The sequence below is a fragment of the Elephas maximus genome, chromosome 10 (genome assembly GCF_024166365.1).
Source record: "Elephas maximus indicus isolate mEleMax1 chromosome 10, mEleMax1 primary haplotype, whole genome shotgun sequence".
In the NCBI taxonomy this organism is placed as follows: Eukaryota; Metazoa; Chordata; class Mammalia; order Proboscidea; family Elephantidae; genus Elephas; species Elephas maximus.
Window position 1 is genome coordinate 106,184,383 of NC_064828.1, and position 15,494 is coordinate 106,199,876.

At 47.0% G+C, this 15,494-nt stretch overlaps 1 protein-coding gene across 1 annotated transcript in view; it reads left to right on the forward strand.

The window, feature by feature from the left end:
- The window catches only part of RIN3 (Ras and Rab interactor 3), a 152,261-nt gene that overhangs the window by 58,580 nt on the left and 78,187 nt on the right, over positions 1–15,494 (forward strand). Inside the window, exon 3 of the mRNA XM_049899486.1 lies at positions 4,724–4,841. Coding sequence (XP_049755443.1) covers positions 4,724–4,841 — 118 coding nt within the window. The remainder of the gene's footprint in view (positions 1–4,723; positions 4,842–15,494) is intronic.

The window sequence follows — 15,494 nt, forward strand, 5'->3', positions numbered from 1 at the left end:
GGAGGCAATGTGTGCTAGCTACTATTAAGCAATAATATCAGTAGTATTATAATATTTTATCAGCAGCTGTAAGAACAATATTATATTAACAATTATAATACATCATTGTTGTTAGCTGCTGTCGAGTTGGCCCCTGACTCATGGCAACCCCATGCGCAACAGAACAAAACCAGGGCTTCGAACCCGTTCCCAACGGTTCAGTAAGTGCCAGTGTAAGCGAGGGCAGCATATGTGTGGCATGGCAACCAAATCTGTTGCCTTTAGGATTTTGACCAAAGTCGGAAACACACACTGGTGCCCTGCTTAAAGATGGCGGCGACTGCATTGCTTTGAATGTGTGTTGCTCTCCATAGTCCTGCCAATAATCCAGTCTCCTGCATGGATCCTGGAAGTTTCAGGAGCCCGATGCAGGAGATTGGATTACTCTCTGGACTGTGGAAAGCGACACATATTCAAAGCGGTGCAGCCGGCCGCCATCTTTGAGCAGGGCATCGCCGTGTGTTTCCTAAACCAAGCCAAACCAGTGGCAGCGGCGTCAATGCTGACTCATAGGGACCCTATTGGACAGAGTAGAACTACTGCATAGGGATTCCAAGGAGCAGCTGCTGGATTCCAACTGTTGACCTTTTGATTAGTAGCCAAGCTCTTTAACCACTTCGCTACTAGGGCTCCGTGTGTGTTTCCTACTGAGGTCAAAATCCAAAGAGCAACAGATTTGGTTGCTATGCAGCGTGGACGCTGCCCTTGTTTGCTTCAGCAATTACTGAACCATTTTGAAATAGTTCGAAGCCCTGAACAAAATGCTGCCCAGTTCTGCACCATCTCTACCTTCAAATGAGAATTGGACCATTGTGATCGATAGGATTGTCACTGGATGGTTTTCCAAAGTAGATTGCCAGCCTTTTCTTCCTACTACTCCTTAGCCTGGAAGCTCTGCTGAATCTTGTTCAGCATCATAGCAACACTGATGTGTTTTGGCCAAGAATTGAATCTGGCTCTCCCACATGGAAGGTGAGAATTCTACCAATTAACTACCACTATCCTCTTGTAATAATGATGCAGTATATTAATAATAATGATAATAGTAGTAATAACGAATAAAATGACAGAATTTTTTTCTTTTTTTTGTACTTTAGATGAAGTTTTACAGAATAAACTTTTTTTATCCTCTTGTAATAATGATGCAGTATATTAATAATAATGATAGTAGTAATAACCAATAAAATGACAGAATTTTTTTCTTTTTTTTGTACTTTAGATGAAGTTTTACAGAATAAACTAGTTTCTCATCAAACAGTTAGTACACACGTTCTTTAACATTGATTAACAACCCCACGACATGTCAACACTTTCCCTTCTCAACCCTGGGTTCCCTATTACCAGCTTTCCTGTTCCCTCCTGCCTTCCAGTCCCTGCCCTAGGGCTGGTGCGCCCCTTTAGTCTTGTTTTGTTCTATGGGCCTGTTCAATCTTTGGCCGAAGGGTGAAACTAAGGAGTGACCTCATTACTGAGCTGAAAGGGTGTCTGGGGTCCATACTCTCAGGGTTTCTCCAGTCTCCGTCAGGTCAGCAAGTCTGGTCTTTCTTTTTGAGTTAGAATGTTGTTCTACATTTTTCTCCAGCTCTGTCTGGAACCCTCTATTGTGATCCCTGTCAGAGCAGTCAGTGGTGGTAGCTGGGCACCATCTCATCGTTCTGGAATCAGTCTGGTGGAGGCTGTGGTATATGTGGTCCATTAGTCCTTTGGACTAATCTTTCCCTTGTATCTCTAATTTTCTTAATTGTTCTTGCTCCCGAAGGGGTGAGACCAGTGGAGTGTTCTAGATGGCCGCTGAAAGGATTTTAAGACCCCAGACACTACTCACCAAAGTAGAATGTAGAACATATTCTTTATAAACTATGTTATGCCAGTTGAGCTAGATATTCCCTGAGATTCTGGTCCCTGCAGCCCTCAACCCAGCAATTCGGTCCCTCAGGAAGTTTGGATGTGTCTATGGAGCTACCATGACCTTGCCTTTTACAGGTTGTGCTGGCTTCCCCAGTACTGTGTACTATCTTACCCTTCACCAAAGTTTCCACTTTTCTATTGTCTATTAAGTGTTTTTCCATCCCTACCCCTCCCCTCCCTCGTAACCATCAAAGATTTTTTCTTTTTGTATGTAAACCTTTTCATGAGTATTTACAGTAGTGGTCTCATACAGTATTTGTCTTTTGTGATTGACTTATTTCACTCAGCATAATGTCCTCCAGATTCATCCATGTTATGAGATGCTTCACAAATTCATCGTTGTTTTTTATCATTGAGTAATACTCCATTGTGTGTATGTACCACAGTTTGTTTATTCATTCATCTGTTGATGGGCATCTAGGTTGTTTCCATCTTTCTGCTATTGTAAAGAGTGCTGCAGCGAACATGGGTGTGCATATGTTTGTCTGTGTGATGGCTCTTCTTTCTCTAGGATATATTCCCAGGAGTGGGATTGCTGGATCATATGGTATTTCTATTTCTAGCTTTCTAAGGAAGCACCATATTGTTTTCCACAATGGTTGTACCATTTTGCATTCCCATCAGCAGTGCATAAGAGTTCCGATCTCCCCCGCAGCCTCTCCAACATCTGTTATTTCCTGTTTTACTGATTCGTGCCAGTAATGCTGGAGTGAGATGGTATCTCATTGTGGTTTTGATTTGCATAAAATGACAGCAGAATTTGAAGCACGCCAAGGTGGAGGTAGAACAGAGCATGCCTTTGGTGGGAGACAGGGAAGAAGCACCTCCCCAGTTCTCCTGGAGAGCCTCTCACACCTGGGGCTGTGTCCTCAGTGATGCTCCAGTGGCCCCACTCCCAAAGCTTCCCTCAACTCACGCTGCTGGTCTTGTCTCTTCCAAACTCTAGCCCACATGCTTGGGGCCTGAGTGGGAGAGGCTCTGACTCCAGAGACGGGGCAGGGATGAGACACTCTGACCTAGATCTCTCTGGGGAAAGGAGTCCCCCAGCCTTAGCTGAGGGACACCCCACTTGGCAGCTGTAACCCAGGAGGCTGGAGAGTTTCCAGAAAAGGTCACCTAGGAAGGCCCAATGAGCATGTTTAGGCCAGCTGAGACTAAAACCAACATTTTAAAACAAGATTTGTGAAAGGAATTGGAGATTCCCCCTCCCCATGACTTCCTGGGGAGGGCACAGCCCCTGGGGACAGCTGTGGGTGTGACTTTAAATTGTTCCTTCACTGGAGCGGAACTTGCCCGGAGCAGAAGAATTGAAGTGAAGTGTCTATAAATATACCGACTCTGGTTTAGATTTCGGGGAATGTTTGGTGACTACAGCATAGATGTGTCCTCAGGGCCCAAAGGCATCATTTTGTCAGACTCCAGCCCACAGGAAAAGAGAGCCTCTCTAGGCAGGATCTTTGGTCTGCATGGGGTCAGGAGCAAAGACACAGATGTGGGGGGTTGAATCCCAGCACCACCTCTTACAGCATACATGACCTTGGCCCGCTGACCCTTCCAGAGTGTGTTCTGTGGGCCAAGCCCTTCACAGCTATTAACTCATTCAGTCATCACACCAGCCCAAGGAGGGTGGTCCTTTTACAATGAATGGGAGAGTGCCTCAGTTTCTTCATCTATGAAATGGGAGTAATAACAAAATTTACTTCATGAGGTTATTGAAGGGTGAGGCAAGTTAACATATGTAAAGTATTCAAGTTTCTTCATCTAGAAAATGGGAATAATAACAAAATTTACATCAAGAGGTTATTGAAGGATGAAGCGAGTTAATATATGTAAATTATTCTGATCAGTTCCTGTCACAGAGAAAGCTCTATATTAAGTATTAGCTATTTTTCTTTCTGTTGGGGAAAAATAAGTGCGAATTGACTAATTTCTGTGATTATTTCAAGCAAGGCCCCAAGAAGGTACATGCGGTGTGAATTGAAATTCAACCTGATGTCCCGTATATTAGAGCTTTTCTAAGTGTGAACCCCGTGGACCACCCACATCAGAATCAGCAGGCGAGCTTGTTTAAGCGTTGATTCCCAGCTCCTGTTCCAGGAACCAGCATCCCAGGGGTAGGGCACAGGAACCTGCGTTATAAACAGGCCCCCCTGGTGACTCTATGTCTATAAACATCCCTGGATAAACATTGATTTAGTTGAACTCCCTCAGTGGGCAGTAGTGGTTCAGGGGTAGAATTCTCACCTCCCACGTGGGAGACCTGGCTTCGATTCCCAGCCAATGCAGCTCATGCATGGCCACCACCACTCTGAGTGGAGACTTGTGTGTTGCTATGATGCTGAACAGGTTTCAACAGAGCTTCCAGACTAAGATGGACTAGGAGGAAATGCCTGGCAATCTATTTCCGAAAATTAGCCAGTGAAAACCCCGTGGAACACAGTGGTCTGAACCGCAACCAATCATAGGGATGGTGCAGGACCAGGCAGTGTCTTGTTCTGTAGTGCAGGGGGCCACCGTAAGTCAGGGGCCAACTCAATGGCAGCCACCAACAACAGCCTCAGTGGGCAAATGAGAAATTGTGACCAAGGAGCCAGTGACATGGGCCAGGTAATACGCGGCTCATTGGGCAGAGCCCTCAGTTCTCCCGGGAGATGCTTGACCATTCCTTGCTGGCTCCTTGTTTCAGGAACGTTCTGGATGACTTCCATCTCACGATTGTCCTAACCTCCACCCATACCTTGCACGGAGTAACCACTCTTCCCTCCTTCTGTTTCAGACATTTCTGGTCCGCAAGGATGGCAGCTTGAAGCATCTGGTTCTCTGTGTCCACGTTCCTTCCCGGAATGAGGGCTCATCTGAGGTGCTTGAATACACCATTAGAGAAGAGAGATCGAGTAAGTACCCCCATCTTCCTGGCCTGGCCTCTGACCACACAGCAGCAGCAGATGCTACACCCTCTAACCACAAACACTCCTGTCATAGCCGGACGTGTTTAAAATTAGAAGAAGGGGGAAAAACTTTCAGTTCACTGCAGTTATCTGGCCAGGTTTATTTTGAACTCAGTGTATCACTCAAAAGTCAATTTCAGTATCTGCTTACTCGTATCATGGCTTGTTGGCTCTGCTTCCTCATGGCCACTGTGAAGTTCCTTCTCATTAGCTCAGTATGACAAGGAGGCAGGAGAAAAGGAGAAGAAATGTCCGGACACCTGGGTCACAGCGTCAGTTCAGCTCACATTCAAACCATGATCTTGGACAAGTCACTTAACCTCTCTGAGCCTCAGTTTCTTCATCTGTGGAATGGGCATGATACTCACTGTTGTATCACGGAGACTTTGTGAGGGTCAGATGGGCAAGCATTTTAAAGACAAAATTCCTGTGTGTGCACAGGGCTGCCAGGAGCAGAGTTGGGCCTCAGGGGGAAGGTGTTTGGGCTCCCCTGATGAAGGTTGGGTTTGTGTTGCTATGCAAAGCTATTGGGTTTGGGCCCCCACTGGACTTCTGGGCCCGGTCATCTGGTCTGGCTTCCCTCTCCTCTCATCGGCCATGTGTACACATGATATTGTTAAGATCTAAAAAGTCTATTAGGAGGAAAATGTAGAACAGAATTTCAAATTCTCATGGAATCTAGACTTTCTGGAGCCAGGGAGACTGGACGAACCCCTGAAACTATTGCCTTGAGATAATCTTAAAACCTTAAACCAAAAATATTCCCCTGAAATCTTCTTAAAAACCAAACAATAGCTGAACTAGCAAGGAGCGTCTGCCCTGAGCATTGTTCTCTTTTAAGATCTATCTATAGGTGATGAAACTGACAGCAGCAACTCAAAAGTCTAGATGGGGGCCTCAGGGGGCAGTGAGTTTATGTTCGTGGGGTAGGAACAACTCAGAGAAGGAGGGTGAGCATGGTTGCACAACTCAAGGAGTCCAATCAGTGTCACTGAAGGATAACTGTGGAAATGGTTGAATTGCTGTACGTTCTGCTGTATAGTCTCGATAGCGACAACAACAAAATAAATTATGAAGAAAAAAAAGCAAGCCTGTTAGAAGAGTCTGCAGAATATTCCAAGCACCTACTTAGGTCCTTCTGTAACGGATCCAGGGGATCACGGAGCTTTTTTACCCGTGGTTAGCCACAGAGTGACAGCAGTTAAAGAAGAAGAGTCATTAAATGTCCTGGAGTGCTTATTTCCCAAGAAGCAGCTGTGTTGGATGCTGGGAAGGTGCAAAGATGAATAAGACAGAGTCCTGATCTCAAGGGTTTCCTAACCTACTTGGAGGGTGGAGATGCATTGGGGCAGGAGAGATAAAGATATCAATAGTGACTGTGCCACGTGACAGGTGCTATTGCAAAGGGACCCCTTGGTGAAGGGCACCAAGGATGCAGCCACTGTGGGGAAGACTCGAGGAGGATGTCACAGAGGGAGTCGTTTAGACTGGGTCCTGAAGGGTGAGGGTATTAGTCTGATTAAGGGCTAATCTTCTAGCCCCAGAAGTGGACGAGGATGTGAAACTAGAAGCAGGTTCCTTTTCTGCTGAGTAAGGGGACCCTTCCCATGGAGACCCAGACCCACGCAGGATGGGTAAAGTACAGTCCACTCATTCTTGTACTCAACAGGTAGTTATTGAGTGCCTGCTCCACACCAGGCACCATTCCACTGTTGGGGATAGGGCGGGGAACAACACACAGTCTTACATTCAGGCAGAGGGAGGAAACAATAAACAAGTAAAACTGCAGGGTGACTCACAGGCTGAGAGGTGCTGCGGAGGACATGTAAGGGGGGGACCATTAGCTAGCTGCTGTGGCAACAACAATAAAAATGTAATGGCTTAAACCCAGAAGAAGCTTATTTTCCGTTCACATGGGAGTTTCCTGATCAGCGGGGAAAGCTCTTTCAGGGGCCCTGGCTGACAGAGGCTCTGCCACCTTCAACAGGCAGCCTTGGGGTTCCTGTGGTTGACTCCAACCCAGTAGGTTGGAAAGGGGAGAGAACTTGAAGGAGGCTTGTGAGTGGGGGCAGGCCTGGAAGTAGGTGTGTCACCTGTGTTCACATTCCATTGGTTAGTACTCAGTCACGTGACCACATCTAACAGCAAGGGAGACTGGGAAGTAGAGTCCAGTCATGTGCCTTGGAAGAAGCAGAGGACCTGGATTTTAGGAGTCTTCTCACAGGGTATGGAGGAGAGGGAGTGTAGGTTTGAAGGGAGGGTTGACAACTTACCTGGCAAACTTTGGTGACCCATTTATCCCACTGTCTTACTTTCCTAGTGCTGCTGTAACAGAAATAATCTCAAGTGAGTGGCTTTAAACAATAGGAATTTATTTTCTCAGCGGTCAGGAGGTTACAAGTCTGAATTGAGAGTGCCAGCTCTAGAGGAAGACTTTCTTCCTCTGTCGGCTCTGGGGGAAGGTCCTTGTCTCCTTGTTCCCCTGTTCTTTGTCAATCTTCATGTGGCATCTCTCTTCCCTTTTTTGTATCTCCCTCTGTGCCTAATCTGCGCCTTTTATGACTCAGAAGTGATTAGGTTTAGGACCCACCCTACACCAATGTGGCCTCTTTAACATAACAAAGAAAACCCTATTCTCAAATGGAATTACATCCACAGGTATAGTGGTCAGGATTCCAACACACATTTTGGGGGGACACAGTTCAGTCCCTAACACCTGCAGAGCTCAGTGAGGAAGAGAGTGAAGGGATCTCAAGCCAAAGAGAGTAAAGGGTCATGGTTTCTCCAAGCCAAGTATATAGCACCCTCTGATGACTTCAGGGGTGGAATTGTTTGGGGTACCTACTGCTCTCCAAGAACCTGGGTCTTTTCTCATTTGGCCAGGGTAGGGTGGTCTCAGAAGGTGCCTCTGGGGCTGCGTCCTTGTGGCCCCCTGAGAGAGAGATGGCCATCAGCCTATCTGCTTATGGACTTGTGGGGCCAGCTGGGTGTAGTCCTGTGTCTCCTTGACGGTGACCATGCTTTCGGGGACTCAGCTGTCCAGACACTAACTGAACACTTGAATTTCAAAACCGACATTGGGAACAGTAGTTGAAAGCGGTGTGTGGTGATGTGCTGAGCATGTTTCCCGTCAACACGTGCTCCAGGATGCTGAGGAGAGAGCCCTGCTTATGGGCAGGGTGCTCAGGGAGCTTTCCTGGAGGAAATGAGAATCAAGTTGGACCAACAGAATGTTGGGAAGTTCTGTTTTCTCCTTCAGATGAATGCCTTTTTTCCTATGCTCTTTTGTCTACTTCCTTGCCCCAGAGTCCAGGGCAATCATTTCTAGATCTTCCTAAACCCCGGCCTTTTGGAACTTGGTCAGGAAGCATTTGCCAGGCCTATCCCCTTGGAATCAGGACATATCTGGTTGCGTGTGTCATTTCCAATGAGGAGCCCAAGTGGTCAAATAGGACACTCAGGAATGAAGATAATCTACCTGCATGGATTCTCATCTTTCACCCAGGGCTGTGATAGAATCTCATTTTCCATATTTAAACTTTTTAAAAAATCAATGCTCAACTTTGCCCAAAAGACAATCAAAGCCCAAACCAAAAAGCCTTCATGCAACATGACTCTTCCTGTTGTTATTTGTGTCTGTTCACCATCAATAAGTTTAAACGTTGTATTTTGCTCTTTTCTTAAATTACTCAGCGGCTCCCCAAACCTCAGACCCCTGAGGTTTGCCATCAGGGTGAACCCAGGCATCAAGAAAGCAGCTGTGTTTCTTTGCTATGTGGATTCACTGCTCCCACTTTCTGCCCTCTCTTCCTGTCCAACACCTTCCTCCACAGCATAGCAGAGCTTCAAACCAGTTCAGTCATGGCCTTCAAGGCGAAATCAGAACAGACCCAAAACTTTAAAATTTGGATAAAGCAGAACTATAAACAGAACAGGGAAAATTATGAGCCGAAGCCCTGGAATGGGAGACTTGGAAGAGGCATAGTGAGCCGTTTCAGGAGCCTGATGTGGGAGAGTGGATTTTTGCCAGGACTGTGGAGAGCAACACACATTCAAATTGGCTTGGTTGGGCTGCCATCTTTGAGCAGGTCACCACTGTTTTGGACTCTGCCAGTTAAGAGATTTCATTGCTTTGCAACGCACACACTGCCCTTGTTTTCTAAGAGTGAGATTAAGTTTCTAGCAGGGCTTGGACCCATAGTTTTTCTCATTCCTTTTATTCTGCTTCACCCACATTTTAAAAATTCAAGTTCAGGTTTTGTTTTGTCAGCGATGACTGAACCTGGACAGAGCCAGTTGGAAGCCCTGCAGCATAGTGATCAAGCACAATCTGTGGAAGCCCATTTTAGGCCAAGTTCTTGAGGTTGGTAGACACATATGTACCTGAGAACAGGAACTCACCTCTTTGTGTTTGAATCCAAGCTCTGCCTTTATCTACCCATGTAACCTTGGGCAAGTGACTTAATCTCTCTGGGCCTCAGTTTCCTTGTCTGTAAGATGGGGTTAATAATGATGCCTCTCTGTTAGGCTGTTAGGAGGAGTCAGAAGGTCTGAAGTGCTTAGGACAGTACCTGGAGCACAACGCAGTGTTATGGAAGTGTGTCGTTGCTGTTGTTAACCCTCCTACAGGGCTAAGCCAAAAGGAGGAGTGAAATTAACCTAGGCATAGGCTCTAAGGCTAGGTAAATTCCAGCCGGGTTTGTGGGCACTGACCTTATAGTCACTCATGGGAGAAGGGAGCCCATGAACCTCCCCGTGGCCTCTCCTGTGTCCTCTCATGGCTGTGTTGACCACATCGGGGGTGGCCTGAGGAGGAAGTAGGCGAGGGAAAGGCCCAGGGCCTGGGATTGGGATCTTTTCTTGGGGTTCCCCACAGAACTGAGATGAGGGGATGCCCCAGAAGTAGACAGTCAGCCTCCTCTGTGGCCTCACTGTTTGCTTTGAACAGGAAAGAGTAACTGACCACTTCTGTGCTTCTGTGGGCGTGGCTGTTCCTCTAGTTTCTTGTTAAGAGTTTCCTTGAAAAACGGTGAATCCGTTAGCTTAGGCTAATCAGTCTGCAGTAATGAACAACCCCAAGCTTCAGTGGCTCGCAACAGCAAAGGTGCGTTTCTCACTCATGAGACCAGTCAGCTGAGGCTCTTTTCAGAAACCCCCTCACTCTGAAATCCAGGCTGAGAGAGCAGTACGTGTCTTAGGGCTGAGGAAAAAGAGAGAGATAGCAGAATTCCACAATGGCTCTTAGAGGTTCAACAGCACTGGGTTTTTTTTTTTTTTTTCTTAGAGGTTCTTCTCTGAGGTGGTAGGCGTCGCTTTCCCTCACATCCCATTGGCCAAAGGAGGTCACATGGCCAGGTCTGACTCCAACGGCATAGGAAGTATAATCCTTTCACAAGGATGTGACCAGCAGAGAGGAGAAGCAACTATTTGGAACAAGTATTACCATCTACTACATTCTAATCTTCTTTCTGCTACACTAAGGTGACAAGGGGGGCAGTGGTAGTTCAGTGGTAGAATTCTCACCTTCTGCGTGGGAGAGCTGGGTTCGATTCCCAGCCCCTGCCCTTCATGCACAGCCACCACGCCGTCTGTCAGTGGAAGCTTGCGTGCTGCCATGATGCTGAACAGGTTTCAGTGGAGCTTCCAGACTTAGATGGACTAGGAAGAAAGGCCTGGTGATCTGCTTCCAAAAATCAGCCAGTGAAAACCCTCTGGATCACAATGATCCAATCTGCAACTGATCATGGGGGTGGTACACGACCAGACAGCATTCCATTCCATTGTGCGTGGGGTCATCATGAGTCCAGGACCTTGACAGCAGGTAACAACAAGGTGACAAGAAGGCTTTGAGCTGTGTGAGTCACCTCTTGGCCTTATCAGAGACTTTCAGGGGCCAGATGTGGGGTGGGGAGGGGATGGGGGTGGGCGGAGAACCAGCAGAAGAGGCAGGTAAGGGGCAAGAGATACAGGGAACGAGGGAGCAGGATGTATGCAGGCTAGGCCAGCCTCTGGGCTGCAGCCCTGTGCGTACATGTTTGAGAGTAGCCACCTGGCCAGGGGACACTAGCTACTTTTTCATTGATCTGCACCCTTGAAGATGGTGACAATGATACATTCATAGGATGGCCTTTTTCTGCTGGTTGCTAAAAAAGAAATAAAACAGCTGGCCCCTTCTCTAGAGGAGGAACCCGAGGCAGTGATGGGTGGTGCTGTCTGGCCCACACAGGAAGCCAGCTTCCCAGCTTTCGCAGTCTGAGCCACTCTCTCCACGTTTCTGGGGCAGCCCCACTTTACTCCCCACTTATTCCCTACTGTAGTCCCTGGTGGTATAAACAGTTAATGTACTCAGCTGCTAACTGAAAGGTTGGTGGTTTGAGTCCTCAGAGGCACCTCAGAGGAAAGGCCTGGTGATCTACTTCTGAAAAAAAAAGCCATCGAAAGCCCTGTGGAGCACAGTTTTACTCTGACACACGGGGGCTCGCTGTCGGTCGGAATTGACTCGGTCCTGCCCAGCAGACCCCTGGCTTTAGAAAGTCCTGCTGGTCTTGCTCAGCTGGAGTTTCCCGTTGCTCAGGTGTGTGGTTTTAGGCCCAGGAGTTGGAAGTGATGGATAAATTTGTACCTGAGAACAGGAGGCAACCTCATGGGCAAATGCAGTGAATCCTTCTGCTGGTTGGTGATGGTGGTTATACCACCGAGGTGTGGGACCCTTAGACAAGGAGGGGAGGCGCCTAAGTGAGTCCTCCTGGGCACTGGAGATCTCTGCGTATCGGAGGTCAGAGCGTCACCCTGAGTGGCTTTGAGTTCCACACGGGAGATTCCTGGTGGTGTTTTTGTGTTTGACCCTTTTGCCAATTGACTTCTCCTAGAATCAAATTTAACCTGTATTTGAACCAAAACCTATGAAGTCCTAAAGAAAATGAGAAATGGTTATCATTAAAGTAGAGGTTGGTGAGGAGTAGGCAACATCTTGGTGTTTTAACAGAGTGGCAGTATTCCATTGTGGCGAATTGTACATTCCTGCCAAAGCAAACCTCTTTGAGAGCGTGAGCTTCGGAAAGGCCAGCGGTTCTAGGTCTTTATTCTGTCCGACTATGTAACATCAGACAAGTTACTTAACCTCTTTGTGCCTTTCTCATCTGCAAAATGGGAATGATAATAGAACCTGCGTGTTGCTGTGATGCTGGAAGCTATGCCACCAGTAGTTCAAATACCAGCAGGGTCACCCATGGTGATCAGGCTTCAACAGAGCTTCCAGACTAAGATAGACTAGGAAGAAGGGCTTGGCCATCTACTTCCAAAAATTAGCCAATGAAAACCCTGTGGATCACAACAGAACATGGTACCGTGTAGGACCAGGCAGTGTTTTGTTCTCTTGTCACCATGAGTCAGAGCTGACCCGATGGCAGCTAATAAGAATAACAACAATACCTGACACTGAGTCCCTGGGGAGTACAAATGATTAGTGTACTCTGCTGCTGACCAAAAGGTTGGAGGTTCAAGTCTACCCAGAGGTACCTCAGAAGAAAGTCCTGGCAATCTACTTCTGAAAAACCAGCCATTGAAAATCCTGTGGAGCAAAGTTCTACTCTGACACACATGGGGTCACCATTAATTAAAATTAGTTAGAGTTATCTAAACGGCAACTGGCTTATACCTGATACAGCCGTTGGTCGGGTTGATGAGCGAATACATATAAGGGGGTTGGAATGGTGCCTGGTAGGTGAGAAGCACTCAACAGCATCCTAACTCATTGATGTCACAGCGTTATCTCCTGGGAGAAATGGGGGAAGCTGTCACAGTGCCCAGCAGGTAGTAAGTGCTCAGTAAATACCAGTGGTTATAACTATCCACGGGGATTGAGTAATATGCCACATACTAGTTGGGCCAAGGAGAGGAGGGAGGGGACTTGAGGGACCTGCCAAAGATAACGGCCTTGATGGCTGCCTAGAACTGGGTTTGGGGAGGTTGGGGCCAAGAGAAGGGGCAGGGTCTGAGTGGCCATTGTTAGGGGAAGGAGGCCCTTTCGGGGGGCTGAGGCCTGTGAGATGCGGAGGTGCGGCACTGCCTCTCTAGGAAACACGACTCAGCAACTTCGAGGAGTGTATCTATTTTGCCCAGGGAATAGGCCACAGGACAGGCAGGTTTTGTCACAGGTGGAGAAGGATCCAGACCACCGGGCATTGGAGGCAAGGGAAGTGGGGAAGATGCAGGAAATGGGTTAGTCAGAGTGGGGTGACCTGTGAACACAGGCCCGAGTGGAGTAGATGAGGCCTGGTGCATGCTGACTGGCGCATTTGGGGGCGTGCAGCATCAGAAAACATTGCTAAGGGAAAACAGCTCCATTCAACTGTTTTGGGTGCACCCCCACCCCCTCTCCTGGGAAGGGTCGGGGTCTCTAGGCCCCAGGGTCCCTGCCACAGGAAAGCACTGGCTCAGGTTATTCTAGCTCAGCATGTGAAGGAGGCAGCAAGTGCCTCGGGGCTCCCACCTTCCTCTGCCACCGTTGTTAAAATCCTGCTCTCTGGAAAGCCAATAAACAGACTTATACTAGCATGTGAAAGACTAACACCACCATAAAGCCATGCTCCCCACCAGGGGAGTTTGCATCTCAAGAGCACAGCAACATGTTAAAGAATTAGCATGGCACACTGACAAAAATACCTTGCAGGGGGAGGGCACAGTTGGCACGTGTTATTTTCGTCAATACGGTAGTAAAAGTTACGGTACCAGTGGTACGGTGGCGGAATGGCAGGCATCTGCCAGAAAGGAGTGGGAGTTGGTTTGTCCTGGGCCATCTCAGATAGCAGGTGTGGGGGCGCCTGCTGTACACAAGGTGAGTCCTGACCGGTATTGCCCACTGCCCACCAAGCCCTCTGACTGCCCTCCAAGTCATCTTACGTGGACGATGAAGTTTCATGATGAGTTTCTTGACTTTTTTTTGTTGTGTTGTATGTGTGTGTGTGTTTAATCGCTATTTCCAAAATTTGTCATCCTCCCAGACAGAAACTCTGTAGCCGTTAAGTAATAACTCCGCATTCCCCTTTCCCCCAGCCCCTGGTAACCTCTAATCTGCTTTCTGTCTCTGCACTCGCCTGTTCTAAATACTGGGATATAAGTGGGATCATGCAATATCTGCCCTTTTGTGTCTGACTTCTTTCACTCAGCATGTTCACAGAGTACATCCATCCACGTTGTGGTATGTATCAGAATTTTCATTTCTCTTTAGGGCTGAGTAATACTCCATTGTATGTATAGACCACATTGTGTTTGTCCATTCACCTGCTGAGGGACACTTGGGTTGTTTCCACCTTTTGGCTATTGTGAATACTGCGGCAATGAACATTGGCATACTCTGCTCCGTTCTTGCACACACATTTATATATGTATATATATATGCAGATAGAAATCTTTTATATATAATGTCATATGTGTAAAAATTTTGTATATAATGCTCTATGTTTTATATATAAACGTTATATACATAAATGCTTTATATGTTATATATGTTTTATATATAATGTGATACGTATGTTTTTATATGTAACATGTAAATATTATAGATATAAAGTTATGTATATATTTTGTATATAATGTATACATGTTTATATATACAATGTTATATATAAATGTTTTATATATATAACATTATACACTCACATGTATATGTGTATATAAATAACTAACATCCGTTGGAAGCCCTGGTGGCGCAGTGGTTAAGGGCTCGACTGCTAATCAAAAGCTTTGCAGTTTGAATCCACCAGCCAGTCCTTGGAAATCGTATGAGGAAGTTCCGCTCTGTCCTACAGGGCCGCCATGAGTTTAAATCGACTGGATGGCAATGGGTTTCATAGTTTAGCATCTTTTCAGCCCTGGGTGGGAGATAAGACAGGCCTGAAGGAGCTCAGCACAGCGAGATCAGGGATCTTGGGATCCAAATGAGCCTGGTGAGAAGGGCATTCCAGGCAGGGAACCCCGTGCAGGCACGAGCGTGGGGGTGGACCAGATTCTGCTCTTCAAAGGATCATTTGGGTTGCTGTGTGAAAGAACAGAAGAAACAAGCCCAAGTGCTTGTGCAGGTGCCTTGTGGTTCTCCCATCCCCATGAGGAGGCTCGGCTGGCACTGGGCAGATCATCCCATATGTTGTTGTTAGGTGTGGTCGAGTCACTTCCAACTCATAGCAACCCTATGTACAATAGACCAAAACACTGCCCAGCCCTGCGCCATTTTCACAATTCTTGTCATGCTTGAGCCCGTTGTTGCAGCCACTGTGTCAATCCATGAGGGTCTTCCTCTTTTTTGCTGACCCTCTGCTTTACCAAGCATGCTGTCCTTCTCCAGAGACTGATCCCTCCTGATAACGAGTCCAAAGTATGTGAGATGAAGTCTCGCCATCCTCAATTCTAAGCAGCATTCTGGTTGTACTTCTTCCAAGACAGATTTATTCCTTCTTTTGGCAGTCCATGGTATATTCAATATTCTTCGCCAACCACAATTCAAAGGCGTCAATTCTTCCTTATTGATCATCGTCCAGCTTTCACATGCATATGGGGCGATCAAAAACACCATGGCGTTCACTTGAAGCTCAATAAAAGTTA